Source organism: Eucyclogobius newberryi, unplaced genomic scaffold, assembly GCF_026437365.1.
Source record: "Eucyclogobius newberryi isolate DKJ021-1_F unplaced genomic scaffold, fEucNew1.0.hap1 SCAF_4, whole genome shotgun sequence".
Classification (NCBI taxonomy): domain Eukaryota; kingdom Metazoa; phylum Chordata; class Actinopteri; order Gobiiformes; family Gobiidae; genus Eucyclogobius; species Eucyclogobius newberryi.
The window spans coordinates 28,286,529-28,314,444 of NW_027316056.1; the positions used below are offsets into that span (position 1 = coordinate 28,286,529).

The following is a 27,916-nucleotide window of genomic DNA, read 5'->3' on the forward strand; positions in this document are numbered from 1 at the left end:
TGGTCCAAGATCGAAAACCAGCTGTAACCGCCGAGGGAGTCTGTTAGATCCTGGATCCGGGGAAGCAGGTGTCTGTCTGGTACAGTTTTGTTGTTTAGAAGGCGATAGTCAATGCACAAGCGTAAAGATCCATCTTTCTTCCTCACACAAATGACAGGGGCTGCTGCATAGGGCGACTTTGATTTTACAATCCAACCCTTGACAATCAATTCTTGTATATACTCCTTTAATTCCCTGTAAAGAGGCTTTGGGATGGAGGCATAGGCCCTCTGGACTGGTGTATCATCTTTAAGTCGGATCTCCATTTGCAGAGAAGGAATACAGCCTATGTCTGAACTGTCACGGGAGAACACTGCACATTCTTCCTTCAACACCTTTTCAACTGACTTTTGCTGGTCTGGACTTAGATGACTAAGGTCTACTTGGGGCAACCAGGACTCAGCTGATGAATCACGAAGGGTGTTTGCTTTATCAAACTTGAGTGATGCGACTGTGGTCTGTACGGACTGAGTTTGCTCTGGCAAGTCTGTCTCAATAATCTTAGCGATCTGCTGGATAGTGCCAAGGGCTGTTCTCTTTGGCAGGATTGTCTCGTGTTTTGAGTGGTTTGAAATGGGGATCTTGACAAAAGGTCTTTGAGAGTTGTTAATCTCTAGGACTCCTTCTCCCACACTCAGATGTCTTAAAGCAATGTTCTCTTCAGGTTCATACAGCACAAGGGGATCAGAAATGTCAAAGTTTTGTGGCACCCTGCACCATATTTGAACTGCTTTACCAGCTGGAACACTCACATTGTTTTTGCCGATTCTCACTGTGGCTGGATCACAGTCTGGTCTTTGTAGCTCCTGAATGAAGTTAACCATAGCCACTACCTGTTCTTCATCCATTTCAAATGCTCTGCGTAGGAGACTGTACCTTAAAGCACTGGCTTCTTCATCTGACTCTTGTAGTTGGAGGATGGTTCCAAGAACATTAGCTCCCACTAGAGGTTGAGGGAGTGACAGCTTACTGACTAGGAATGGGGCTTGTACAGTGAGGTTGGGGTCTTCGTGACCAGCTAGAGTCACTGTGAGCTCGACCCACCCGTCGTAAGGTACTGCTTGGCCATTAACTGCGTACACCTCTAGCTCGTCATTTAGCAGCTCTTGGAGTGACCTCACTTGGTAATTTGGGATGTATCTTTTGACCCACTGTCTGTCAACCATACTCACTTGTGAGCCTGAGTCAAATAATACGGTCACAGGATAACCACCCATCAGACATTTGAGTAAACTCTTCTTACCGACTAGGGGTACCCTGCGGCCTGTCAATGTAGAACTTCGGCAATAGGAGACGCTTTGTTTTCTTTTGTCTCTCTTTAACTGTTCTCTTGTCAGCTTACTGTGATGTCTAGCGTGCTGCGCTGAGGGTTCTGCAGGAGTGGACTTTACTGAGTGGGACTGTGGCTGTGTGCCGGCCTCTGGCTGTCCCTGGACAGAGACCGATTCCAGTTTCCCTGAACCTTGGTCCGCTTTAGGCATCCCACGGCCCTGAGTCCTGACTCACTACACACAAAGCAATGACTGCAATCCTGCATGTTCTGTTCAGTGCACTTTGGACAGAGAAAGATTTTCTTTGGAGGAGGTGTAGGGTGGTTTGCGGGAGGTTGGAAAAGTCGGGTTGGTGGTGGTTGCGGGGGAGAGTAGTAGGGTTGTGCTTCTTTCTGTTTCATTAGACTGGCCACCATGTTAGTTAAAGTCTGTACTTGGGCAGCAAGTTGACTCATTGTTTGTGAAGTTTGTTGCTCTTTAGCTACCTTGTCATTAGTTTCGACCACAGCACTTCGAGCATGTGTCTTCTGGTGGGCTACTTGGCTTAATCTTCGCTGGTGTTCATTTTCATCGCTAATTATCTTTGTGACCTCACTAAGAAGCTCTTCATCAGTGACATTGTTGTTTGAGGTGAGAGGTCTTAGTCTCTGTCGCAGGTCTGTATATTTGACTCCCAGGCCTTGATATATTGTGTGAAGGAACACTTCCTGGACAATTCTTGGGTTATAGGAAATGTCTGTGTTGGCCTGTTTTGACTGAAAGATCAGCTTTTGTTTGAGTCCAATCATCCGATACAAAAACTGCTGAGGGGATTCTTGTTCAGCTTGCCTAGCACACATCAGCTCCTGGAACATCTCAGTTGTTGCTTTTTCTCCAAGATGAGATCTTAGGAAACCCTGAAGTTCCTGGAGAGACAGATCATCTTTGAGCATGAGCATATCCCTGAAGGTGCCGGGTTTGACGATTCTTAGGACACCTCTGACAATTTCAGCTTCTGCAAATCCCTCTTTGACTCCTTCATTGATCTGTTTTGTGAGGCTGTTGTAACTTATTTCAGCGCTGTTGTCTCCAATCTGTCCTCCAAACACTTTGAATTCACTGCGAGGCAAGTAGGAGAGGTCTTTGAGGGTGACGGGTCTCTCTGGACTGACTTGTGATCTTAGATCTAGTTGTGAGTTACTGGACTGGCTGGGTGTTACTGGGTGGGTAACAGTTTCACATAGTCTCAATCTCTCACCCAGTGTCTCATAAGCTTTCCTCAACCCCTGTATTGACTGTGTTTGAGTGTTTGCATTTACATCTGGTTGGATAACTGGTTGACGATCAGGTGTTGCTGGTTCTGGCACCATGTTAGACGGATGTGGGCTGGGCACATTGTTTAGTGCTTCACTTCTATCAGCAGGCTGCGCAACAAGGCCACTTGTCTGGATAATTTGGTTTATAAGATCATCCAGCATTAACAGCTGACTCATGCCCTCATCTTCTAGTTGCAGCAGTGCAGTTGATTGTAGATAGGAGGTGATATAGTCCATGTAGCTGTACTTATCATCCTGATCAAACTGTACTGTGTCCTCATTTTCTTGTTCTATGCTCTTGGCCAACTCGAAGAGCTCTGGGCTGGAGAGTGTGAACAAGCGCCCCCTGATACTCCAGATCAATTCCTTCCTTGGTGATGACATTGTGTCGTTGTGTATTTTTGTTGGTGTAGTAGCTCTGTAGTGACTTGTTTATGCTGCTCTTCCCTCACAGCAGTGCGGTTCTACGTTGAAGCAAAGATCCCTTTTACCTCGATCTTCCTTCTGGACACCCACCGGCTGGCTTGGCTGGAGTAGTGGTCTGGTCACTGTTGAGTCGTGGTTCTTGTATCTCTGGATCTGCCCTCGACATTTGAAGAGGAGAGAACCCGGACGAGCCCCCACAGTTTGTTACGGGTCCCGGGTGCGGCGACCACGTTAACAAAAAGAACAATTGATCTGTAATACAGACGAAAGATAAGAGGAACGAAACACACGTGCACTTGTGTCTTTTCCCAGATTATTTCTGGAGGCAACAGGAAGTTGGTCTGTCATAGTTAACCGGAGGGAGCGCGACCACAGTGCCAAAGGTTCCGCTTGTCTCATTCTCCTCTTTCTCACCAATGCAAACACAGGACTACATATCCCAAATGTAAAATATCAATATTCATAATTATTCAAATGTATTTGCACAAAATAAAGTGTCAATGAACAATTGTCTCAAAAACAATATACAATGTGTTCACACATATTTGGGTGTACCACACGTGCGTGAGTGAAGGAGTGCGTTAGTGAGTGTTTGGAAGTGGGCGAGCGCTTCGCGCTCGATTTCGTGCACACTACGTGCGCACTTTCGCAGCCGTGCTTCGCACGGCCTTACGACCTTACGAGATTAATAGGCCTCTCGCCAGCTTGTGGCGCTCGGGCCTAATAACCGGCGGGTCAGAGGAAGTTCTGTCGTTTATCCTTAAGCATGATGGTGTTTGCAAGATTGTTAGTGTTGGTGGGACGGGCTAATGGAGCAAATTGGCAGCCTAGCTTCCTTCAGTCTGCCCCAGGACAGCTGTAGCTACTACCACCACCCGATAGATTAAATAAATACAGAGTGCTGTGCTTTGAGTGGCTTTGACAAATCTCGACATTGCAAGTGACAAGCAAGTGATTATTTAAGATTATTATTATTAAGAGCCCATTCATAACCATTCCATTATTATAGTTGTTATATTTATCCAATCTTTTAAAATGTAAAAAGAATCTTCAACAAGCAAGAACCCTTCTTTAGTGTATTCTATTGAGTGCAAACTCTAAGATTCTCTTTAAAGTCTCTCTAAACCACTTCCAAAAGCAGTTTTTGACATTGTGTCCATAAGAGGGTATGATCTTCTTCATTGGTTCCTTGTCCTGTTTATTCATTCTACAATAATAACCCAAATATACAAATCTTAATTCCTGAATGATTTCTACATGATTGGTCTACATTTGGTTTCAATGGGATGTATTTATATTTCAGTAAATGTAACTATGCCACACATTTAAATGCCATCTAAAAAGGTGTTGTTTGTCCAGATGTTTCAAGTATGAGATGTTCTGTATAACACTTGAACTTCAATGAATGTGTTCACAACTGGCAGTCGTTCTGACCAATTACATGACAGCACACAGATGTTAATGCCCTAACAAGGTCAAACATTCTCCCTGCATATTTGTTTTCTTGAGACTTTTCACAATTTCCTTCCAAAAATGACCGTCAAATTTATGCTTGCCAAACATTGCGTCAATGCCGTGCAACTTCTTTTTATTGTTACAACAGCAGTACTTGCAAGTTTATGAATCTAAATGAGAACAGAAATCCTCAGCTCCTCCACTGGTTGCACCTTGAACCAAACAATTATTTAAAACTATATTGAACGCAACTGAATGCTCCTACAGAGAAAACAAGTTAATGAGATTTTAGCACTGAACTTTGATTTGATATATTCATTATGGCAAACTTTCTCTTTCTTTACTCTTAATTATTCAGTATTTAAGAGGTAATTTCATCAGGTTGTTGTTGCCATGACTTTTCTGCAGAGGTGTCAAAAGCAATACATTTGTTCCATTATATTTGTGTACTACCCATCATTATATTATGTATTTCACTTGTGTCTATGTTGTTCTGTTCTGTTTGGAAGAAAACCAGTATCGTAATATGTACTTTTAAGCCACATATGGTGTTTGTTATGTTAGTTGTTGTTAATTTGATCATAGAAATGATAAAAAAAAGTCTATACTATAATCAACGATACATTCTTCCACCAAGCCTGCTCTTACGTTTGTCCCATTAGACCTCATTAAATTGCTACATATCCAAAAAAGTTTTCAGCAGAACATTGACATTTCTTGAGACAAATTCCGAGAATTTCCTTTTGCATATTTCATCCTCTCCAAAATTATATATCAATATGTTTGTTAATGAGGTGCGACTGACTCCACTGACTCGCATTACCTGTACCCATCTTTTAAAGCGCAATCAATCAGAGTGAAATCCCATATACTTCAAAGCATGGAAATTTGAAGATTAATGGGCTAATTATACTCAGGCCGCGTTGGTCCAATCAGCAGCCTCCGGAGATGTCAGTGCGGTTTGCGGCTCCGGATCAGATCGGTGACGGGGTGGAACTGGGAGAGAGTGCCATGTATCAAGAGCTGTCACTGACTGTAAACTGCCTGCAGTCATAATCACAACACCACAGCAAATGGACTGATTCTAGCTTTGATTTCCTATGCAATTCTCAGCAACAACAACACAAACACTGTTCAATGAATAGATGTAGCCTGTAGATAAGATGTATACTACAAGGATGCGTTCACACGTGATGGATTGGTCCTGGTTTGAGTCCGGTTTGAGCTCTAATGTAGACGTAAATTGGTGCTGTTCTTGTTCTGGTTTAGACTGCGTTCACACTTGCACAATGAGCACATCAGAATTGGTTGAAAGTTGGAACTAGACCACGGCTAAACCAGGACTAGAACAGGACCACACTAAGTCCATCAAAATGGACTAAACCTGGACTAGATCAGGCTTAAATAAGGACTTGAACGAGACCAAACCAAGTCAGCAACAGGACTAAAATAATCTGAATTTAGCACGAAATAAAGTGTGAATGTCCTTAGTCCTTGTCTAGTCCTGGTTTAGTTTTGGCTTTAATCCCATGAAACTATTTTGCTGATGGTGTTTGTGCACGTGTGAATTTAGAGACATGATGACTTACATGACATATTTGTTCATTTAATAATGACGCTATTTTAGTTATATATATATATATATATATATATATATATATTTTTTTTTCTTTCATGTGTTTTAAAGTATGTATAGTTCAGACAACATTACGATTCTAAAAATACGACTACAGTTTTATGTTTTATTATTAGTCATAGTCATTCATCATTGCAGCCCTAATTATTGTCCAGCACATACTACATTCTCATTGATTCATCTGTAGTTTCTTGGTTTGAGATGAGGACATATTTTGTCTCATAAATAAGCCGCTCCGCGTCCGCGCGCGGCTCTACCTGGGTGGCCGGTGGCCGCGTGCCTCAGCAGGGTTCACGATTAATTAACGCATTTCCAAAACAGCTGCGTCTGCCCGCTCAGCCAATCCCGAAGCGCGCGAGCTGTGCTCGATCCTGACGTCATGGTGAAGTCCAGCAGCGGCGCGTTCTCCGGAGTCGAGCAGGAGTCCCGCTCTGACTGCGGTGGGAGCTGTCCTTTCATCCACACGCTCCGGCGCAACTTGTGCGAGTGTTGAGTCTCTGAGGCTGAGCTGTGCTCCGGGTCCGGCAGAGCGCGTAGTGCGTCCCGCTCCACTCCGGGGTCACCACGGTCCACGCGGCGCAGCGGCGCAGCGGCGCGGCGGCGGCGGACGGGCTTCTGCTCCTCTGGACCGCGCGCTCAGGAGCGAGGCGCGCCTTTGTGCTTTGTGCTCACCTTCAACCGCTTCTTTGGAAATCTATTTCACATTTGAACCCAAACGCAGACTCTCCACATCATGGAATTATGGATAAAGTTAATGTTGTTGTGCAGCTGCTTCTTCGGGGCAAGTGCAGACTTTGACGGCAGGTAAGAAGGATGCTTTGGGCATGTTCATGTCCAGACTCTCCAATACCGTTATTATTATTATTATTATTATTATTATTATTATTATTATTATTATTATTATTATTATTATTATTATTATTATTATTATTATTATTCATCTTTGGCTTTGTTCTAAAAAGTGAAGCTTAGACTTGTCCTAATCCAAGTGAAACCCGGTGCTTTTCTTGTGCTCCAGTGCGTTACGAGGGCACACGCTCTCCATATAATCCACTTATTCTTTTCACATCTCAACTTGAGTTAAATCACTGTGTTCTTGTTGTCCAAGTGTTGCCGTGAGTGATTCCAGAGCAGCTTAAGCCCGGGCAGATGCGGCTTGTTGTTCTAAAGTGATGTGACAGCACATTGCCCGGTGCCTCATGTTCAAACATGAATCTGTGAAGTATGCACAGACACAAGACTTGAGACTACCACAGATATGCAGGTGCCTCAGATACTCATCTCAGCTATCTTTCTCTCATGGAGAAGAAACCCAGAAGTCATTTAGATTTAATCTGACCTGATATACCGTATGTCACATGACAGGTCTGGGTAATTATATTTAATCTGTTTCATTGAGATCTGAGTGCCAAGACTAGATTCCAGTGCCAAGTGTTGTAAATGCACAGTACTGTACCAGTGTCAGCATGTGTTACCAGGAATTGCTGGATTTTTGATTTTTTTTAAAGTTCCATTCTTATTCCCTTTTCTTTTATAGTCTTGATTTTGTATTATCCCCATATATGAACACAAAATACATTGTAATAACCCTAAACATGGCATAACTTCTAGCCTAACACACAAAAACAAAAGAAAACAAGAATTGAGGTATTACACAAATGAAACCCTGAAGGTACGGAATCCATACGACCCATTAAAGGCAGTGTGTCTTTAATTTGAATCTTAAAGTGGCTGATAGCGCTGATCAATAAGCCATGTTTACACTGGCCTCAAAGGTTTCCCAGATCAGATTAAAGCCTGTGTCGGCGTGGAGAGGTCAGACACGCGCAGAAAATCACTATCTGCTTCTTATTCATTACTCACAAAATGGTCCACGAGGGATTGCATTTGTTTGCACTGCCCTAACGAACGCACACATTCGGACACTGATTATAAATGGTTAAGAACACGTTACTCGGCTGCTGTGTTCCCTGTATCTCTGTGAGGCAGCCAAAACCTTAAGCACGGTCTCGTCACGGTCAGACTTTTCAATCGAGTGTGAACTTTGAAGATTATTGGGCATAATCGCGCCGGAGATGGGATGTTTGTATATTTCAAAAAACTCCTGTTCATACGGCCACCAACTTGTTGCTGTAAGAATGCATATTTAGTTTCCTCTGCTGTCTCTGCTGCTCAAAAGCAAGTTTGGATATGGAAGATTTACGGAATTAATTTGCTGTCACTCTTGGGGCAATGTGATGTTTTAAAAGGCTTCTTTTCTCTGTAAATTCAACTATCCATCCATTTTCTACCGCATGTTCCCTTTCGGGGTCGCGGGTGACTGGAGCCTATCCCAGTGACTTCGGGCCTTAGGCGGGGTACATCCTGGACAGTGGCCAACTCGTTCTCTAAATTCAACTAGTGGCTGATTATTGGTTGGAAATGTATATGTGTCAAAATTTAGATAATACTGTGAATGTTGTTTTGAAAATGGGAAATATCGTGTATAGTTTTAGTCAAAAATACTAGAAAAACAGCTGATTTAAATGAAAAAAGTGATGTTTTAAACTTCCAAGAGATATTTCTGCACTTTTGGGAAACCTCTGCTAATAATTTTGAAGACATGTTTCTACATATTTCTGTTGGATTGACTATTGACTACTGTCTGACTATTGTTATTGGGAGACACTCATTTCAGACCCAGAATCGAACTCAGGACACGGTGGTGCAGATGTGGCGACAGCAGCTCGGTTGGTAGAGAACTCGTCTTCCGATCTGAAGGACGACGGTTCAAAGTCTGCTCTCGATATAAACGTCCTTGATGGTGCGGTTAGAGCCACTGGCCCGCAGGTTGGGTTAACGATTCCAGCTCCCACAGATTACCTGTGCAGACTCTTTTAAAGATATATCCAAAGTCTAATTGCAATCACAATACATACAGGAAAATTTAAATTGTACTGCATTGTATTGAATTTTATTTTATTTCTTTTATTTCTTTTATTTATTTATTTATTTATTTCTTTTATTATTTTTTTATTTTTTTATTATTTTTATTTTTACATTTTTTAATTTTTTTATTTTTTTATTTATTTTTTATTTTATTGTATTCATTTATTTCATTTATTGTATTTATTTCATTTATTTTATCTGTTTATTTCATATTTTTATTTATTTCATTTCTTCTATTTTCAAAAACTTGTGCAGCCCTAAGAAAAGTTTCGAACACTCTATGCTCCATTATTCCGATGCTATTTCTTCCAGTCAAACCCTTTTCTCGATATTCCTCCCATTATTATTCCCATCATTATTCGGCGTGCACATTTACCCGTAATCCAATCATTTCTCTAATGTGTTCAGCGTTCCCTTTTCCCTTTCACACACTATAGAAGACCAATTTAACTCCCTTTTTTTGTGCTCCTGATAACATTACATTAATACAGATAGCAGGCTTCACGAGTTCCTTTAATTCACACGTTGGCTTTGTGTATTCTCATTTCCTCTCACATACAGCAGCAGCACATTGTACATTATTAACATCCCCGCTGATGGAGGGCCCTGTCACCACGGTCATAATATGCCAATTTTTATCGCCATAAACTAGCCCGAGCCAGAGCGTGCGCGCGCCCTTCAATATTAATTCATCGAGAGAGTATCCCCTGGGACCCGAGCTAAAAACCCATTCATTACCTCGGCCTGGCTCACTCACGGCACTTTAGAAAGCCGTGCTAACAGGCTTATCCATCCAGGCGAAATCGAAATGATCGTTTTATTTTCTCATCGCGAAAAACCCTGGATGGCTAATCCATACGGCAAACAAAGCAATAGCACCGGCGTTGATAAGGAGCGGAATATAAGACTTGGAAATATGAGTCACATACCAGACCCCTGCAGTCATAATTGTGATCCGGGACGTGGACGGCTGCCAGTTTGTGTTGCTGTTGTCACATCTGATTTCGGGACGGAGGGAAAACGTTGCCCGGAGTTGATGGGAAGCTCAGGAGACAGTGTCTTACAGACTTTAAACTGTGATGGGAGGATTTGGATGAAAAGCGAACACACACGGATTACAAGAGTACGTGGAGAGACGCGATGTACTTGCTTTTACTTTGACTACTTAACTATAGAGATAACCTACATATACAAAAACTATGTAGGCTGTTGCACTGTTCTGTGTTGAAAATAGCCTAAATCAGGAGGTACCGTGATCTGTTTCCGTCATAACTATTTCCTTTTTCTGGAACCGTTAAACAATTTAGACCGGTTGCTATGTATGTTTGTTTATTTTGTAATTACATAGAACAACTGAACCAGCTCTCCACTTCCATGTACTACACTAAATATTTGACAGGCCCATACATATCCAATGTGCTATCTGTATATTTCTGAATGACACAACACACTTCTGTATCAAGTTTGGTGCCACATATTTGTTGTTTTCTTATTTGAAGTGGTTTGGAAGAACGTTAGTGCTAAAGACATGGCTATTTAACACAGGTGTATTCAAGATCATTCTCCAGAGAAACAAATCCAGATTTCATCATCTTCAAATGTGTTGGTTTTACAGGATATGCATCTAATTATAATATATAGTCTAATATAAATATGAATATGGTTTTATGAACGGCCGTGGCTACAGAACTGCGGTGCGGTCAAATAGCCCAGCAGTTTCAGGCTCTGTAGACACTCCCTATATGAACAAGGAGAGCGGAGGACACGTTACATGACTTTTAACCAGATTTCACTCTCTGTCTCTCTCTGTCTCTCTCTATCACTCTCTGTCTCTCTCTGTCTCTCTCTATCACTCTCTGTCTCTCTCTGTCATCTCTGTCTCTGTCTCTCTCTGTCACTCTCTGTCTCTCTCTGTCACTCTCTGTCTCTCTCTATCACTCTCTGTCTCTCTATCACTCTCTGTCTCTCTATCACTCTCAGTCACTCTCTGTCTCTCTCTGTCTCTCTCTGTCTCTCTCTGTCTCTCTCTAGCACTCTCTGTCTCTCTATTACTCTGTCTCTCTCTGTCTCTCTCTGTCTCTCTGTCTCTCTCTATCACTCTCTGTCTCTCTATCACTCTCTGTCTCTCCCTGTCTCTCTCTGTCACTCTCTGTCTCTCTCTGTCTCTCTGTCACTCTCAGTCACTCTCTGTCTCTCTCTGTCTCTCTCTGTCTCTCTGTCTCTCTCTATCACTCTCTGTCTCTCTATCACTCTCTGTCTCTCTATCACTCTCAGTCACTCTCTGTCTCTCTCTGTCTCTCTCTGTCTCTCTGTCTCTCTCTATCACTCTCTGTCTCTCTATCACTCTCTGTCTCTCTATCACTCTCTGTCTCTCTATCACTCTCTGTCTCTCTATCACTCTCTGTCTCTCTATCACTCTCTGTCTCTCTGTCTCTCTCTGTCTCTCTCTGTCTCTCTCTGTCTCTCTGTCTCTCTCTGTCTTTCTGTCTCTCTCTATCACTCTCTGTCTCTCTGTCTCTCTCTGTCTTTCTGTCTCTCTCTATCACTCTCTGTCTCTCTGTCTCTCTCTGTCTTTCTGTCTCTCTCTATCACTCTCTGTCACTCTCTGTCTCTCTCTGTCTCTCTCTGTCGTCACTAGTTGAAGTCCCAGTAGCTTCAGTCTCGTCGTGTGGACCAGTTATGACTGAACTCACGTTCAAATCACAACATGTGGACCGTGACGTGACTGGACTCCAGTCGCAGTCATTCAAACATGTTTGAATTATGAAGCTGTTTTTTGCCGTGCAGCAGGATGTTTACAGACACACACGGAGCCCATCGGCCAATCACAAGGCCGTGTCTGAAAACAGCCACGTCTTGGCTAAAACGTTCTCATTTTGTTTGTACAGAAAGAACAATGCCAACAGCGAGACAAATGCTTAATATTCCTGCCTAAACAACAGATTAATAATAGAGAAAGGGCACACGCTCTTCTTTTACGCTTAAACCAGAGCTGAACTGATGAACACTCCCGTGGTTCACCCTCTTCCTCTCGTGGCTCAGGTCTGCCGCATAAATAATCCACAGGTTTTCCTCTGATAAGAGCCGTGTCCATTTAATGTCCATTTTAGATCATACGGATTAAGTTTGCGTCACTGCCGGTGCCAGCTCTACAACTATTTAACTTTTTTTTTTTTTTTTGCTGGCCAGGGGTCACATGACACGCTTTGAATGAATGAAAAGTCATGAAACACATCAAGCCGTACAGTTTTAAATCATCTTTGACAAACCACATGTGAAATTTTGTATGTGTATAATATGTTCAAACCAATGCATTATTGACATTTCAAATGGCCGTATACAAAAAATATTATTCTAATACACGTTTTTCAACCCATTTTTCCCCCATGAAGGCAGCAAGCACTTCTGAACGGCGTCAAAACCTTGTCAACATTCTCCATTAAACCCTTGTGTTTCATTCTGTTACATCATTCGCCTGCTGTCAATTTGTAACGCGTCCTTATTCAAAGCTTTCCCACTTAATGCTTTAAACACGCATTATCTGTCTCGACTGGCATTTTCGCCTGGATGTTTGTCAATAACGCGCCTCATGTCATGCTTCGTGCTAATGTGATGGCGGCGGCGGCGGCGAGTAGCGTGCAGGCTTCAGCTGAGTAAAGCAAGTCCCTGCAAGTCAATCCATTTGTCTCGGAGTCTTGAGGAGAATCCATTCCACATGTGATTTTCATGCCTAAGTATTGATTCCAGCGCAGATTACCAGTAGGCCCTGAACGAGCCCTGTCCTCCTCCACGGCCCTCGCTGTAGTCCAAGGCCGGCGTGATGTGTGAGTGATGAGCAGTTTGTTGTGTTGTGTTGTGTTTGCAGATGTTTGTGTAAATCCTGCATGTTTGAGCTGTGTTCTTACTTTGCACCGGAGGACATGGAAACGGGGCAACACCAGAAAAAGTGAATGGACCAATTTTTGACTGAATGTGGATTAAGCTGTTTTGTTTTTGAAAAAAGCACAGAATAAGACAAATTAAAGTAAAAAAAATGAACAGAAGAGAGAACCGCTTTGTGCCTTTAAGGATGGGGAGGACATCGGCCATGTTTTCACCACTGGATTCAGCTAAAGTTTGATTTATCTGCTCGCTTCGCTGTTGTGACACTTCGCCCAATCAGCTTGTTGTATTTGCCTCGACGTTTTCCTCTTTTCCCGACTGCTTTCTGCTCAAGACGTCCTCGATTGATAATGTGTCTCGAATCAAGACTGCTGAACATATAACTCTGGCTGCTACCAGTTTAGCTGTGTTTCTCTGTGTTCTTCTGTGTATCACTGCTTTACACCATCCAAGAGGTAATCTTACCACCTGCCTTTGTGTCCTCTGGCAAGACACTTCCTTTACCCTGGCCCTAGTGTCCATGTACACTGGTGTATGAATGAGAGTGTGTTTGTGAAAGTCAATACAGGACAAGGGATGGAAAATATCATGTCTGTTCATCAACTTGTAATACTGTCTAACAACCTATGCTAGTAATAACATATGGGTTAGCATTAGATTATACTATCACATTTTATCTTTTTTTTTTTTTCCAAACCATTTCACAATCTATTGCAGGCTTTATCTTCATTCTTTGGGAGATCAGCTCAAACACCCTCGGACATGATTCAAGGTTCTTTGGAGGAGTTGAGTGAAACCATTACTGTGGGTTTGACCGTATCAGAGATCAGGTTCATTTTTGTCAATAATCTTTATATGTTTGGGAATTTTCTTATTAACACTGCACAAGCTTATATAACAACATATCTCTAGATTTTATACGATTGCTTTATTAAACTTGTTACTTTCAGCCAATCCTAAAATCTGAAAAAAATTAATTGGTTTATCTTCCTCAAATGAGAAGCCACGAATGCCTAATTTACAAATGCAATCTTATTATAACTGGTGCCTCACTTTTTCCTCAGTTAGAGTTTGACCAGCAGGAGGTGGAGAAAGACCAAAGATCATGTTTAGATGTAAAATAGAACACGTTGCCAGATTGGAGGATAAAGGCAAAAGTATGAGTCACAATCGCACCAATCACTTTGGGCAGATTATAATTTCCTTATCCAAATTTGCACTTAAAGTAAAATCACTTTAAATATTTTTCTTTTTAAAAGGAAAGATGTCAAGCTGCATGCACGTCTACTAATAATTACCTGCTTGACTTCCTTTAAGGCTTAGTGCAATTTGGGATCATTATTCGGCGCCCCGCGGGTAATAAGTACAGGTATTACACTCTCATGGATTTAATTCTGCCAGCCGAGCATCACTGGGGACGAGACGTGTCTGGAGACGAGAGAATTGTCATCGTGTGCTAAAATCCTGAAGTATATTTGGCATGGCTTGTAGTGTTGACGGAATGACACGATGCACAGTGTTTGAGCTCGTGTTGTGGTAATGAGAGCGTGTATGAATGAACTAGTGAAGGGGCGAAGACACGGCATGGCGCTCACGTTCTAGTGGGTTTTTATGGACCGGGTGAAGATTTAATTCAATATACCAGGACTTGAGGCTTCTCAGGAGAGCCCTGCACTTCATTCTGCCTATAATATTTCACCACTTTATAGCATTTGGTAAATCTTCTCTATGTGGAGTAACTATAGAGTGGCTGTAACCTCATATTGACATAGATACACTTGTTAATATTAGTATTTGTATGGTTTTATATGCAATATCCATGGGCTGAAGCCAGGTTTGTCCACGTGTAAGCCCAGAAACAAACAACACATCAATAACTTTTAAAATGTAATTGTAGTTTTCTTTTATCAGCGACAAACACAGTGGAATCATCAGTTTTTGTATCGGTTGAAAATCATGCTTCCCTAACAAAAAATGCCCAGTTATGATTTTGTGTGGAAATAAATGACAGGATTTTTATTTTGTATCCATTTAGTACAAAAACACTGTGAACATTTACTCATTTCAATTTATGAAAAGTAGTAAAAATGAGTAGAAGTTGTAGAAAGTAGTAGAAAAAGTCCATGTTGCTTTATATCTTCGCACATATGACCAGTTCCCGGGCACAGGTCCACTGCGTTTATTGTTTTTCTGTATGATTTACATTTACCTCCTCCTTGAGCCGACACCTTAACGTGGTGGAGGGGTTTGAGTGCCCGAATGATCCCGGGAGCTATGTTGTCGGGGGCTTCATGCCCCTGGTAGGGTCTCCCAAGGCAAACAGGTCCTAGGTGACGGGTCAGACAAAGATCGGTTCAGAAGCCTCTTATGACGACGACACAATCAAGGCAGTTCACGTCGCCCGGATCGGCGTCACCGGGGCCCCATCCTGGAGCCAGGCCTGGGATGGGTGCTCCATGGCGAGCGCCTGGTGGCCGGGTCTTACCCCACGGGGCCCGGCCGGGCACAGCCCGAAAGAGCGACGTGGGGCCGCCCTCCCGTGGGCCCACCACCCGCAGGAGGATCCATAGGGGGCCGGTGCAGAGAGATCTGGGCGGCAGTCGACGGCAGGGGCCTCGGCGACCAGATCTCCGGACACAGAGACTAACTCTGGGGACATGGAATGTCACCTCGCTGGGGGGGAAAGAGCCTGAGCTTGTGCGGGAGGTTGAGCGATACCGACTAGATATAGTCGGCCTCACCTCCACGCACAGTTTGGGCTCTGGAACCCATCTCCTCGAGAGGGGCTGGACGCTCCACTTCTCTGGTGTTGCCCGCGGGGAGAGGCGGCGGGCTGGTGTGGGCTTGCTGATAGCCCCTCAGCTCAGCCGCCACGTGTTGGAGTTTACCCCGGTGAACGAGAGGGTCGCGTCCCTCCGCCTTCGGGTGGGGGACAGGTCTCTCACTGTTGTGGCGGCCTACGGGCCGAACAGCAGTGCAGAGTACCCGGCCTTCTTGGAGTCCTTGGGAGGGGTACTGGACAGTGCACCGACCGGGGACTCCGTTGTTCTACTGGGGGACTTCAACGCCCACGTGGGCAATGACAGTGACACCTGGAGAGGGGTGATCGGGAAGAACGGCTTCCCCGATCTGAACCCGAGCGGTGTTCAGTTATTGGACTTCTGTGCTAGCCACGGATTGTCCATAACGAACACCATGTTCAAGCACAAGGGTGTCCATCAGTGCACGTGGCACCAGGACACCCTAGGCCGGAGGTCAATGATCGACTTAGTTGTCGTGTCATCAGACCTCCGGCCGCGTGTCTTGGACACTCGGGTGAAGAGAGGGGCAGAGTTGTCAACCGATCACCACCTGGTGGTGAGTTGGATCCGCTGGCGGAGGAGGAAGCCGGACAGACTTGGCAGACCCAAGCGCATTGTGAGGGTCTGTTGGGAACGTCTAGTGGAGCCCTCTGTCAGTAGGGTATTCAACTCGCACCTCCGGGAGAGCTTCTCCCATGTCCCGGGGGAGGCTGGGGACATTGAGTCCGAGTGGACCATGTTCTCCGCCTCCATTGTTGATGCGGCTGCTCGGAGCTGTGGTCGCAAGGTCTCCGGTGCCTGTCGTGGCGGCAACCCCCGAACCCGGTGGTGGACACCGGAAGTAAGGGATGCCGTCAGACTAAAGAAGGAGGCCTATCAGGCCACTCTGGCTTGTAGGTCTCCGGAGGTCATCGACGGGTATCGGCAGGCCAAGCGAGCCGCGGCTCGTGCTGTCGCAGAGGCAAAAACCCGGGCCTGGGAGGAGTTCGGGGAGGCCATGGAGGAGGACTATCGGTCGGCACCAAAGAAATTCTGGCAAACCGTCCGGCGCCTCAGGAAGGGGAAGCAGTGTCTCACAAACACCGTTTACGGTGCGGGTGGAGGCCTGCTGACCTCGACTGGGGATGTCGTCGGACGGTGGAAGGAATACTTTGAGGATCTCCTTAATCCCTCAGTCACGTCTTCTGAAGAGGAAGTAGAGACCGGGGACTCGGAGGCTGGCTCATCCATCACCCAAGCTGAAGTCACTGAGGTTGTCCGCAAACTCCTCGGTGGCAGGGCTCCGGGGGTGGATGAGATCCGCCCTGAGTACCTAAAGTATCTGGATGTTGTAGGACTGTCTTGGTTGACACGTCTCTGCAACATCGCGTGGCGTTCGGGGACCGTGCCTCTGGACTGGCAGACCGGGGTGGTGGTCCCTCTGTTCAAGAAGGGGGACCGGAGGGTGTGTTCCAACTACAGAGGGATCACACTCCTCAGCCTCCCGGGTAAGGTCTATTCCAAGGTACTGGAGAGGAGAATCCGACCGATAGTCGAACCTCGGATTCAGGAGGAGCAGAGTGGTTTTCGTCCCGGTCGTGGAACACTGGACCAGCTCTATACCCTCCATCGGGTGCTCGAGGGTTCATGGGAGTTTGCCCAACCAGTCCACATGTGCTTTGTGGATCTGGAGAAGGCTTTTGACCGTGTCCCTCGGGGTGTCCTTTGGGGGGTGCTCCGGGAGTACGGGGTCCGGGGCCCTTTGCTCAGGGCTGTCCGGTCCCTGTATGACCGGAGCAGGAGCTGTGTTCGCATTGCCGGCAGTAAGTCAGACCTGTTCCCAGTGCATGTTGGACTCCGCCAGGGCTGCCCTGTGTCACCGGTTCTGTTCATAATTTTTATGGACAGAATTTCTAGGCGCAGTCAGGGGTCGGAGGGTGTCCGGTTTGGGGACCACAGGATCTCATCTCTGCTGTTTGCAGACGATGTTGTCCTGATGGCTCCATCAAACCCGGACCTGCAACATGCACTGGGACGGTTTGCAGCCGAGTGTGAAGCGGCTGGGATGAGAATCAGCACCTCCAAATCCGAGGCCATGGTTCTCGACCGGAAAAAGGTGGCTTGCCCTCTCCAGGTGGGTGGGGTGTCCTTGCCCCAAGTGGAGGAGTTCAAGTATCTCGGGGTCTTGTTCACGAGTGAGGGAAGGATGGAGCGTGAGATCGACAGGCGGATCGGTGCAGCGGCTGCAGTGATGCAGTCGCTGCATCGGACCGTTGTGGTAAAGAGGGAGCTGAGCCGAAAGGCAAAGCTCTCTATTTACCGGTCGGTCTACGTTCCTACCCTCACCTATGGTCATGAGCTTTGGGTAGTGACCGAAAGAACAAGATCGCGGATACAAGCGGTCGAAATGAGTTTCCTCCGCCGGGTGGCTGGGCGCTCCCTTAGAGATAAGGTGAGGAGCTCGGCCAAACGGGGGGAGCTCGGAGTAGAGCCGCTGCTCCTCCACGTCGAGAGGAGCCAGCTGAGGTGGCTCGGGCATCTGTTCCGGATGCCTCCTGGGCGCCTCCCTCGGGAGGTGTTTCAGGCATGTCCCACCGGGAAGAGGCCCCGGGGAAGACCCAGGACACGCTGGAGAGACTATGTCTCTCGGCTGGCCTGGGAACGCCTCGGGATCCCCCCGGAGGAGTTAGAGGAAGTGTCTGGGGAGAAGGAAGTCTGGGAGTCCCTGCTCAGACTGCTGCCCCCGCGACCCGGCCCCGGATAAAGCGGCAGAAGATGGATGGATGGATGGATTTACATTTACAACAAGATGAATCAAAGTTGGAGCCTTGAGTTACTGCACCTCTTGTTGCGTTTGAACCTGTAATTGACCAAAGAAGTACAATTCTGTTCCAGATCATATAAACTCCCCGTAGTATTTGAAAGCCCACGACACGGTTTTACAGCATGAATAACGGGCTGGCAGGATTACAGACGTGCATGTGTGTGTCTGTGTGTGTGTGTGTGTGTCTGTGTGTGTGTGTGTGTGTGTCTGTGTGTGTGTGTGTGTGTCTGTGTGTGTGTGTGTGTGTCTGTGTGTGTCTGTGTGTGTGTCTATGTGTGTCTGTGTGTGTGTCTGTGTGTGTCTGTGTGTGTGTCTGTGTGTGTGTCTGTGTGTGTCTGTGTGTGTGTGTGTGTCTGTGTGTGTGTGTGTGTCTGTGTGTGTTTGTGTGTGTCTGTGTGTGTGTCTGTGTGTGTGTGTGTCTGTGTCTGTGTGTGTCTGTGTGTGTGTCTGTGTGTGTGTCTGTGTCTGTGTCTGTGTCTGTGTCTGTGTCTGTGTGTGTGTGTGTGTGTGTGTGTCTGTGTGTGTCTGTGTGTGTCTGTGTGTGTCTGTGTGTGTCTGTGTGCCTCGCCGGACAGACCGTGGAGGGTGGCAAGGTGCACAGTTGGAACACACCAACTGTATTAGCAACACATTCCAAACGTGTTGAGGGAAAAAAGGAGTTGTTATTGCTAACTTTGGGCTAAATTCTGCAGATTTAATGATTCTTTCGTTCAGTGTTGTAGTTGAGAGAAGTGTGTCACCAGAGACGATTGGTTTATTCACTCATGTTGTTATGTTTTGTGTTTTCATCTTTTTACATGTTGGATGTAGTTTGTGTGTCACCACTTGTCGTCCTATTAAATGTATTTCACTCACTGCAAACTCATTTTGACGAAAAATATATATAAAAATGATGAGAAACAAATACAAAATTAAATTACTATTACTACCAACTGTTATAGTGTAATTGAACTATTCCCTCAAAAAGTGAAATGTTGACCCTCTCTAAATGTATTATATCGCCTTTTTCTTTTAAATGCGTGAATGCTACAACAAAACTGTTTGATTTGGCTCCATATGAAAGAAATTAAAACAACTTTTTTGTTGTCAATGTAATCCAAGTGAGTGTCATCTTGTCCTTGATCAAGTCACTGCACACACTTTAGTGTAACACATTCATACACTAAATGTGTTGTTGTTGTTGTGGTCTTTGGTCATTGTAATCAGTAGATAAGACGTTCTGGCTTCTTCCTTCGAGTGGAACGAGCAAACAAACAATGTACAAAGTATAAACCAAAAGGAAGAGTGCTAGAGCAGTTTTTAGGGTGATTTTACAAATTATTGACCATAATTGTTTGGTAAGGTCAAATTTTAAACTCTATTTAACGTTCGTTGCAATAGAATTAGCGACACAAAAAATTGTCTTTTCTTTAGTATTACATGTTCTGTTCTGTTCAGTTTGTATTTGTATATAATTTGTCTTTCTTTGTAGTAACTGGATGTTGATTTTTATTATATTTTTATACATACAAAAAGTGATAAAACCTATACACATCGAAAATGTTTGAACTCTATTTGAATCTGTCGGACTGGAGTGTAAATAAAACGTACTTGTGACTGACATTCTGCTGGATGATTCCGTAGTATTGTTTTATAAAGCAGTCACATCTGCCGACAGTGGAGTGCACGATCCAGTGTCTAATCTAAATGGAAATAACATGGGAGCAGCAGGTTGTACCGAGGCGGCGGTGGAGTCAAGTCTTCCTGTGATGAATTCATCTCAGAGCCATAATTACTTTATAAGCAGCTCTGAATACTGCGAATACTGGGATCTGGGGGAGTCTGTCAATATCCACCACTCCTGAGCTCAATGACACTGGAAATCGAGGTCTTTTCGAGGTTAGTGCTCACACGTCACTGCAAGAAGGTCCTGGGATTGTGTCCCAGGTGACGAGGGGCTGTTTGTGGAGTGTGTACATGTTCTACCTGTGTCTGTCTTTTCCTCTGGCTGTTCCAGTTTCTACCACTAAAAATACGTATGAGCGGCTCCACCCTCTGGGGCCAGGACTCCCCTGAAAAAGAGAAGCAGGAAAGTCCCACTGAGATGCAGCCTAAGCATTAATGTCAGATGCCGTTCTGTCAGAGCCACATGTAACTGGAGTGGACAGTTGGTGTCTCTCTCAGGGACATGACAACACCGTGCAGTTGATGAGGTTTGATTTGGTGACACCAAGGAAGCCCCAAAGAGGAAAGAGGAAAATAAGTACAAAATGAATAAAGGCACAGTTTGAGCTTGCAGGGGGAAAAAAGTGGGGATTTGCTAGAAAATATGTGATAGAAGATAATGACGGTATATAATTAATTAGGTCTGGCACTTAGAGCAGGGAGCGATGAGCGATGCACAGGAGGTGCAGAGCAGAATGTGATGGAGTCTTCCCCCAGAGCCCAGATACTGGTGGTGTCTGGTAAAACCTGAAAGAAAAATGTCCCTCTAAACAGCTGAGGAGGGCTGAATGGAGGGCAGAGTTTAAAACAAGTGGGCGAGGCAGAGCAGAGCAGGGCGGTGAAGGCTGCACGGGTGAAGCAGCAGGAACAGACTTCAGGCTGAAACTCTGCTTCAGCTTCACGTTCTCACTGTCAGTGGCACTGCTCAAGACAAAAGTATTTATATATTTTCTGTTGTGTGGCTGTGCAGTTCTATTATTTTGTATTTCATTTAGGCTGAAGGCTCCAGAGACATGAGATGTTGTTACTCATTAAATAGGGCAGGATTCTCCCTCCTTTCACCACCATAAACACTTTGGCTTTCAAAGTGCTTTCCTTGCATGTGTAAAATTGGGATATGGCGCTTAAAAATGTTCCCCAATTTTAAGATTATACAACTTTTTTCTTCATTTTCCCACCACTTGACCAATTTACAATATATTCATAAAATAATTAACTAAACTGTTTTCTTCCAGCTCCACTCATAATTTAATTAAATGATCGTTCCTCCCTCCTTTCTTATTGCCTTCCTCAGTTCCTCACCAGTCAATAGGCAAATATTTTCCCGGGATGTGCCATACTCACTTAGCATCCATCTGGATTCCATCCCCACTGCGGTGATTGGCAGTGGAGCCGACATTAGCATTTGCTGGTCCTGGCATGGAGGCACTGACAGGAGGGGCAGAGATGTGCTCGGAATGCTGAGCTGGAAACTCTCCTCAAGGCTCAACAGACCGTCAACAAGAGTCTACTGATGAAATATATTGATTTAAATCCTTAAAACCTACTTTTAATGTGGCAAAGATTCTATTGAAATTGCCCATACAGGTTGATCTATGTTTCTGAGATGAGAGAGAAAGATACAAGGAATATATTGACAGCCACAGTATAAAGATGCCTGTGTGGTTAAATGATCATTGATTGTTAATAGGTAGTTCTCAGAAGTCATTATGCATTCTGTAAAAGTTTAATTAAAATAACAGTCTCTTTGGAAGTTATCAGGTCTATTTGTGTTACATGATTCTATATACTAGGTAGGTGTACAAATATGTAAAAGTTTAATTTGATCTAACATGTCTAGTATAATTTCTTACCAAACTCTGACTTTATTATATTTCCAACACATAAAGTATCTCCCACAAACCAAACCCAATGCATTACGTAAAGACATATGAATACATGAGAGTGTAGAGATGAAATACATTAATAAAAAAGCTGACAATAAACAAAAATCCTTCAAAAGGAGTCTCGCTGGACCTGTAGTCACTAAATGTCTTTTTGTGAATTACTGAGCTCGGCCTTTGGTTAAAACGTATAATTCAGATACAATTAAGACTATTATTTAGTAAGAAAACATCTGTTATGTTTGGTTGATGTCACGTGCAGGCCCTGGGTGCTGAGTTGACTTGCTGTTGCACATAAACATTGAACAATTCACACAACTCAATCTATACTTTATACGAGTCAATATTTTAGCATGAGACTTTTTTCTTCCACTGCAGGGAAATTAATGCAAGTTACGATGGACAGGCAAGGTTAGTAACAGAAAAGTGTGAATGTTTTATCAGGAAGAATGTTAGAAGCTAAGTTAGTAGCCTTTGTCCTTCAAAAACAAAACAACACTGTGTCCTCCACCGCCGCTCCGGTCCTTACATTCTGTTTACTGCTTCCCAGAGTGCGGTGGCTGTTTTATCAGAGCCGCAGCTGTTTGGATTTACATCAGCGCTTTTAAATGGACTCATTCCTTTTGCACTCCTCTCGCAATAAATACTATATGCTGTTGTTGTTGATCCGCGTATATGATCCACGTATATGAAGTCCGCCGAGGAGCTATTTCCTGCTCTGAACAGAACGTAGTCTAGCAAAAATATCAGGCGGTAGTTTGTCTTAAAGCCCTCACAACAGAAGGAAACGCGATGTACTAAATTAAACGTAACGGAGTAGCTTATTCACGCAGCTCTCTGTACTTTACTGGAGTGTGTTACAGTTGCCAGAACGTGAAAAATGCACAAAGAATTGCATCGTTTTAAAGGCGTCCGATGAGATGTAATGGAAAACCTCACATAAAACAGATTGTATTTAACCTGCAGGCTTTCAGCGCACGTCTTTGATCATTCTCACATGATATTATGAGGTAAGAAGTACTATAGGCGCAAACATAGCTCTGTTTTTGTTGTTATGCATGAATACTGTGATTGTATCTGTGTCAATGTCATTTTTAGTGAAGGGCGCAGGAGTCCGAAGACGGTGGGTGCAAGCGTGCTTCAGTTAAGTCCTCTCTGCCACTATAACTCACTGTACTTGTATTCAGATGGCCACTTCATCACCAACTCCCGTCACACTCCGTCTTTGCGATGTAACGTAATGCAATATATATTCATAGCATGTGAAGCTGAGGTCAAATCCAAAGATACAGCGCTGTTTTCTCCTTCTCCAGCATCGGGCTCCTCATCGATGCTTGTACGTGTTTAATGTCAACAATTATAATGTTCTATTATTTATTCTCGTTCACAAAAACATTGTTGATGTTTTGATTTGGTGTTTTGGTTCTCAAGACAAGAATATCCAATCCAAAAGCAGAAAGAGCCTCAAGTGGGTTGCCAGATCGTCAAGGAAAACTCTACCCCACAAAAAACAACACCTGAAATAAACCTGGGCCTCTTAATAGTCACTATAGAAAGCCCAGCGCCTGCAGCCAATCATAAACCAGTGCTAGTGTATGTGTCCTCTATCAGCAGGTTAAGGCCAACTAGGGCCGGGTATTACCTGGTACCTCATGATAGAGGGCGTATACCGATACAGGGTCCACAATATGGTACCAATACACGGTACTTGATACAATACGCTTCCTGGTTCGTGGATATCCCTTAAAATCAGGGTTAAATGTTTACTTAAATGATGTGTTGATTAAGTAGAATAAAAAAATGCATTAGAATCTCATGTTCACAGTGTCCTCAGAATACAACTGTCCTATGATGAAGTCACATGTTCAGCTCTTCAGATTCAGACTTGATGCAGCAGTCTGTAGGTTCAGAAGTGTAGAACTCTGCACTTTTTAATGACTTTATATTGCTAAAATGTATCACAATAGGCATCTCTGTATCGATACCCTTATTGACAAGAAGTCACGATCTATCACAATATCAATATTTTGAGCACAGCTCTACTGGAAACACAGGTTCAGTTGAGATTGTCGTTCCTTTTTTTTTTACACTAATAAGAGTGCAGGCAGCATGACTCTCCCTTTATCACTCAAATTGCTTTCCCTACTAAGCATAATTTGCAAAGAGCAGCACATTTTTTAGCCTTACGTGTTTCACTCCAACCAAGCAGCTGGCACTTAGCGCTGAATTAACTCTTTGGGATTTGCAGACGCACAGTATATTAAGTTATGAAACGTGAAAAACCAATGGCAAGGGATCAAAAAGAAAATAGTCATTATTTACGGACCTTTTTAAACTTGGTCTAAATATGAGAAGTGTGATAAAGCGTCTGTGTGATCTTTCATTAGCAATCTTTCTCTGTTTGGACAGCATTGACTCTCCTGGTTTTGCACGCGACAGACTGTGTGCACACTTTGATACCTCTCCTAATCACATGGACCGCCCCCCTGCGCAGCGTTTTAGGGTGCAGTTGTTGCCTGTGTGCTAAATGTGTGTTCTCCTCACAGGTGGCCGCGGCAGATGGCCTCGTCCTCCGGCCTGTGTCGCTACGGCGCCAGAGTGGACTGCTGCTGGGGCTGGACTCGCCGATCCTGGGGCCAATGCCAGCGTGAGTGCCACCGACTCCACCCCTGCTGCCTACGCCGGGTGCACGCGCGGGCTAACAACAGCGCTAGCCACAGACATCAGTAGACGCTAAATATCATGTCACCGCTATGCTTAGCTTTTTCTCTTTAAAATGTATAATATTTGTGCAGCGGGTGAAAAAAATGGTGTGCTCAAACTTCCCCACAATGCACCTTGAAAAGTAGTGTCTAGCGCTGTAGATATAGATAATTGGGAGAGTGATAAACAATGAACAGAGACGGGTCTTTAACTGGACACGGCATGACTAAATGCAGCAGAAAGACGAGCCGTTTTGAACCGTTTTTAAGAACTCTTTGGGATTTTAAACCCGAGTTAAATAAACCGTTACATATAAAGCCGCTAGCGTTAGCCACTTAACTTTGCGCGAGCTGTTCAAAGGGCACCATCGCAGACAAAATGTTTAATAATCCAGTCCGTTTGGTGTAAAACGTGCGATCCATGTTAAATAAAACTTGTAAGATAATTATTAGTCCATAAGTGAGTGTGGTTTTCGCCTAGCCACCTGAGTCAGTAGTAAGGTTATGTAGTAAGTGAGTTGTTGGGGACCAAAGGGTGGACATTTGGACAGTTGTGGTGTGATTTAAGGATAGGCTATTCATTCATTTCATCTAATCTTCCATAGCTAATACAGTACAAATAAAATGTTAAGAATACCATAAATAAGTTACAATAACATTAAAGTTCATTAAAAGGACAGAAAAGCCAATATAGTGTGGACATGACCGCATCACAACCTGCTCTTGAGTCAGTTTAAAGAGGAAATAAATAAATTGCCCTCAAAATTTGCATTGTGCTACATTAAAACAATCTCGACAAACCACAACCACCGCCCCCTCCGCGTCGCCGCTGTGTCTACTGATGTCTTTGGCGCGAAACTGCGCGTGCCATGTTTCACGCTGGGTTCAAACGTGCTTTTACACCGTTTGCACACACCTGTAAGGCTTACTGCACACGCAGGGCACGCACGCTGTCACTCGCAATGCACCGGAGCAATCTTTCAGTAAAGATTGATGCTAATGGCTGGCGGGACCCACAGCGGGCTCGTCTGACGTTTCTTTTCACTGCGGGTGGCTTTAACGAGGGGGAGAGCGTAGCATGCTGGTGGGCACATGGCGGTACGAAGGCGCAGCAGATTTGTAGATGGATTACTTGGCACGAGGACAACCAGGCGCACAATCGATACGCCGTTAGAGTGGATTCAGTGGGAGGTGTCGACTCGTTATTTATAGATCCGCAGCATCACATGTTAGCTCGTGAGTTAGCATGTGATTAGCACGGTGCGTCTTTCGCGTCGTGTTGTTGTGTTGGGATCCTCGGGCCTTGCTCGTTCGTCTGGCTGTAAACTCACAAAGTTGACTCAGGCCAGCAAAGGTGTAAAGTAGCTGGAGGATCCAACTCCTGTCATTCGCTAACATAGGCTGACCTTACAATCCAACGATGAGGATAATTATTCTTCAGGGACAATTAAGTATCCCTTGTCTTACTTTAATATGGGTACTGTATATTTTTGAAAAAGTACTCACATTTGTTACTTAATTTAGTGATTTTTGGTAATGATCTTTGTAAAGCGCGGCAATTTAGATCAAATTCCTTAATATTCCTGGATAATTTCTTGTAGTTTAAAAAAATATTCAACCCCTCACTTCCCAGAAGATTATATTTTGTGAAATAACGGTAGATTTTCATTTCAAACTTCATATTTGGAGCTTGTGATGTGAAGTGAGAGTGAAACGATCTAAAAGTTGGCACATGTCTAATTACTTTTGTTTCATACTCATATAATACATATTCAGTGGCTTTTACGTTAGTACATACGTTACTTTTCTACAATTACTCAAGAGGAATGAGTACTTTTAGTTGGAAGTTGGGTTCAGTCCATGAGTTCACCTCTTCGCCCACCTTTGCTGGCCAGTCATTTGATCTTTTGCTTAACCTTGGGGTCTGTACTAGACCAAAATTACCTTGCACCTTAATGCTTCGCTGCCCAGGTCTCTCTGCTGCTCACTCACTCACACAGCCTTCTTTACACATTATAGTTTAAAATACTTAATACATCGTAGAAGAATGGTGGAACCAAGAAGTGCACACAAAAGATGATTCGCTTTTATTAAAAATGTGATGAAAAAAGAATCCCTCTATTTAGATTTAATTAGGAGGCAAATATCGACCGCGATCTTCAAAGACACACTTTCAAAGCTTCAAATGAGACGAAATAGATCTTGCAATACTAACGTCAGAATGATTGTTTACTTTTGATCCGTTAAATTTTCCGTCAGAGTCCTCAAAAGATGACACATAAAAAGTAGCTTCTCCTATTTTAAATCCAGAGGAAATACAATAAATGTATAAACATATTAACATTTACAACACCTTGTTATTTTCATCTAATGAGACGCTGTTGATATAACTTAAAGCTCCAGTATGTAACATTTCAGGTGGAGGGTTCACCACCTGTTTGTCCCCAAGGAGATTTTATTGCGTTTCCTAGAACGTTCCAGAGTATGGCTTTAAACGTATCTATTTCCATGGTAACAAGCAGGGAACGTATGCAGCAGAACATTCCCGGATACATTCCAGGTTAAAGACCCTCCATCAGAAAAATTACATATTGTACCTTTGGATTGGTCATTTTCAGAGACTTTTCTTGCTTTTTTTTTAAATCAAAAGTGATAAGGTCAAATAGGCTAGCAGTAAATTATGTTGTAAAATGCATCTGACAAACTTAAGGCGCTGTACCTGATTTTTACTGTCTTAAAGAACCAGTTCATTTTAAAGTCTTACAGCAGTCCACACGTATCGCTCACTTCCCTTGGGTCTTCAAAATTCTAAATATTCACCGCAATATAAGCGCTTTTCACGATTCTCTGAGGCCTGAGCGAGTCACGGTAATGCTAACAACAGCTAACATGCTAACACTTCCTGCTTCGGAGAATAAAACACACTATAATTGGATGCAAAGAGTGGACAATGGACACATTTTTACACTGTATCTGTCCTGAGGCAAAACAGATTATACTTTATTACATGAAACAATTGGCTACAGCCCCTTTAATGAACAAAGACGATACAATAATAACGTGTAAGATACAAGAAAATACAAATGGTTTC

The 27,916-nt window shown here is 43.9% G+C and overlaps 1 protein-coding gene across 2 annotated transcripts in view; it reads left to right on the plus strand.

Annotated features, from left to right (window-relative positions):
* Positions 1–6,701: 6,701 nt before the first annotated feature.
* npnta (nephronectin a) overlaps positions 6,702–27,916 on the plus strand; it is a 103,960-nt gene continuing 82,745 nt past the window's right edge. For both annotated transcript variants that reach the window (XM_072462331.1, XM_072462332.1), the window contains exons 1-2: positions 6,702–6,926; positions 24,670–24,770. In XM_072462331.1, coding sequence (XP_072318432.1) covers positions 6,856–6,926; positions 24,670–24,770 — 172 coding nt within the window. In that variant the 5' untranslated portion in view covers positions 6,702–6,855. The remainder of the gene's footprint in view (positions 6,927–24,669; positions 24,771–27,916) is intronic.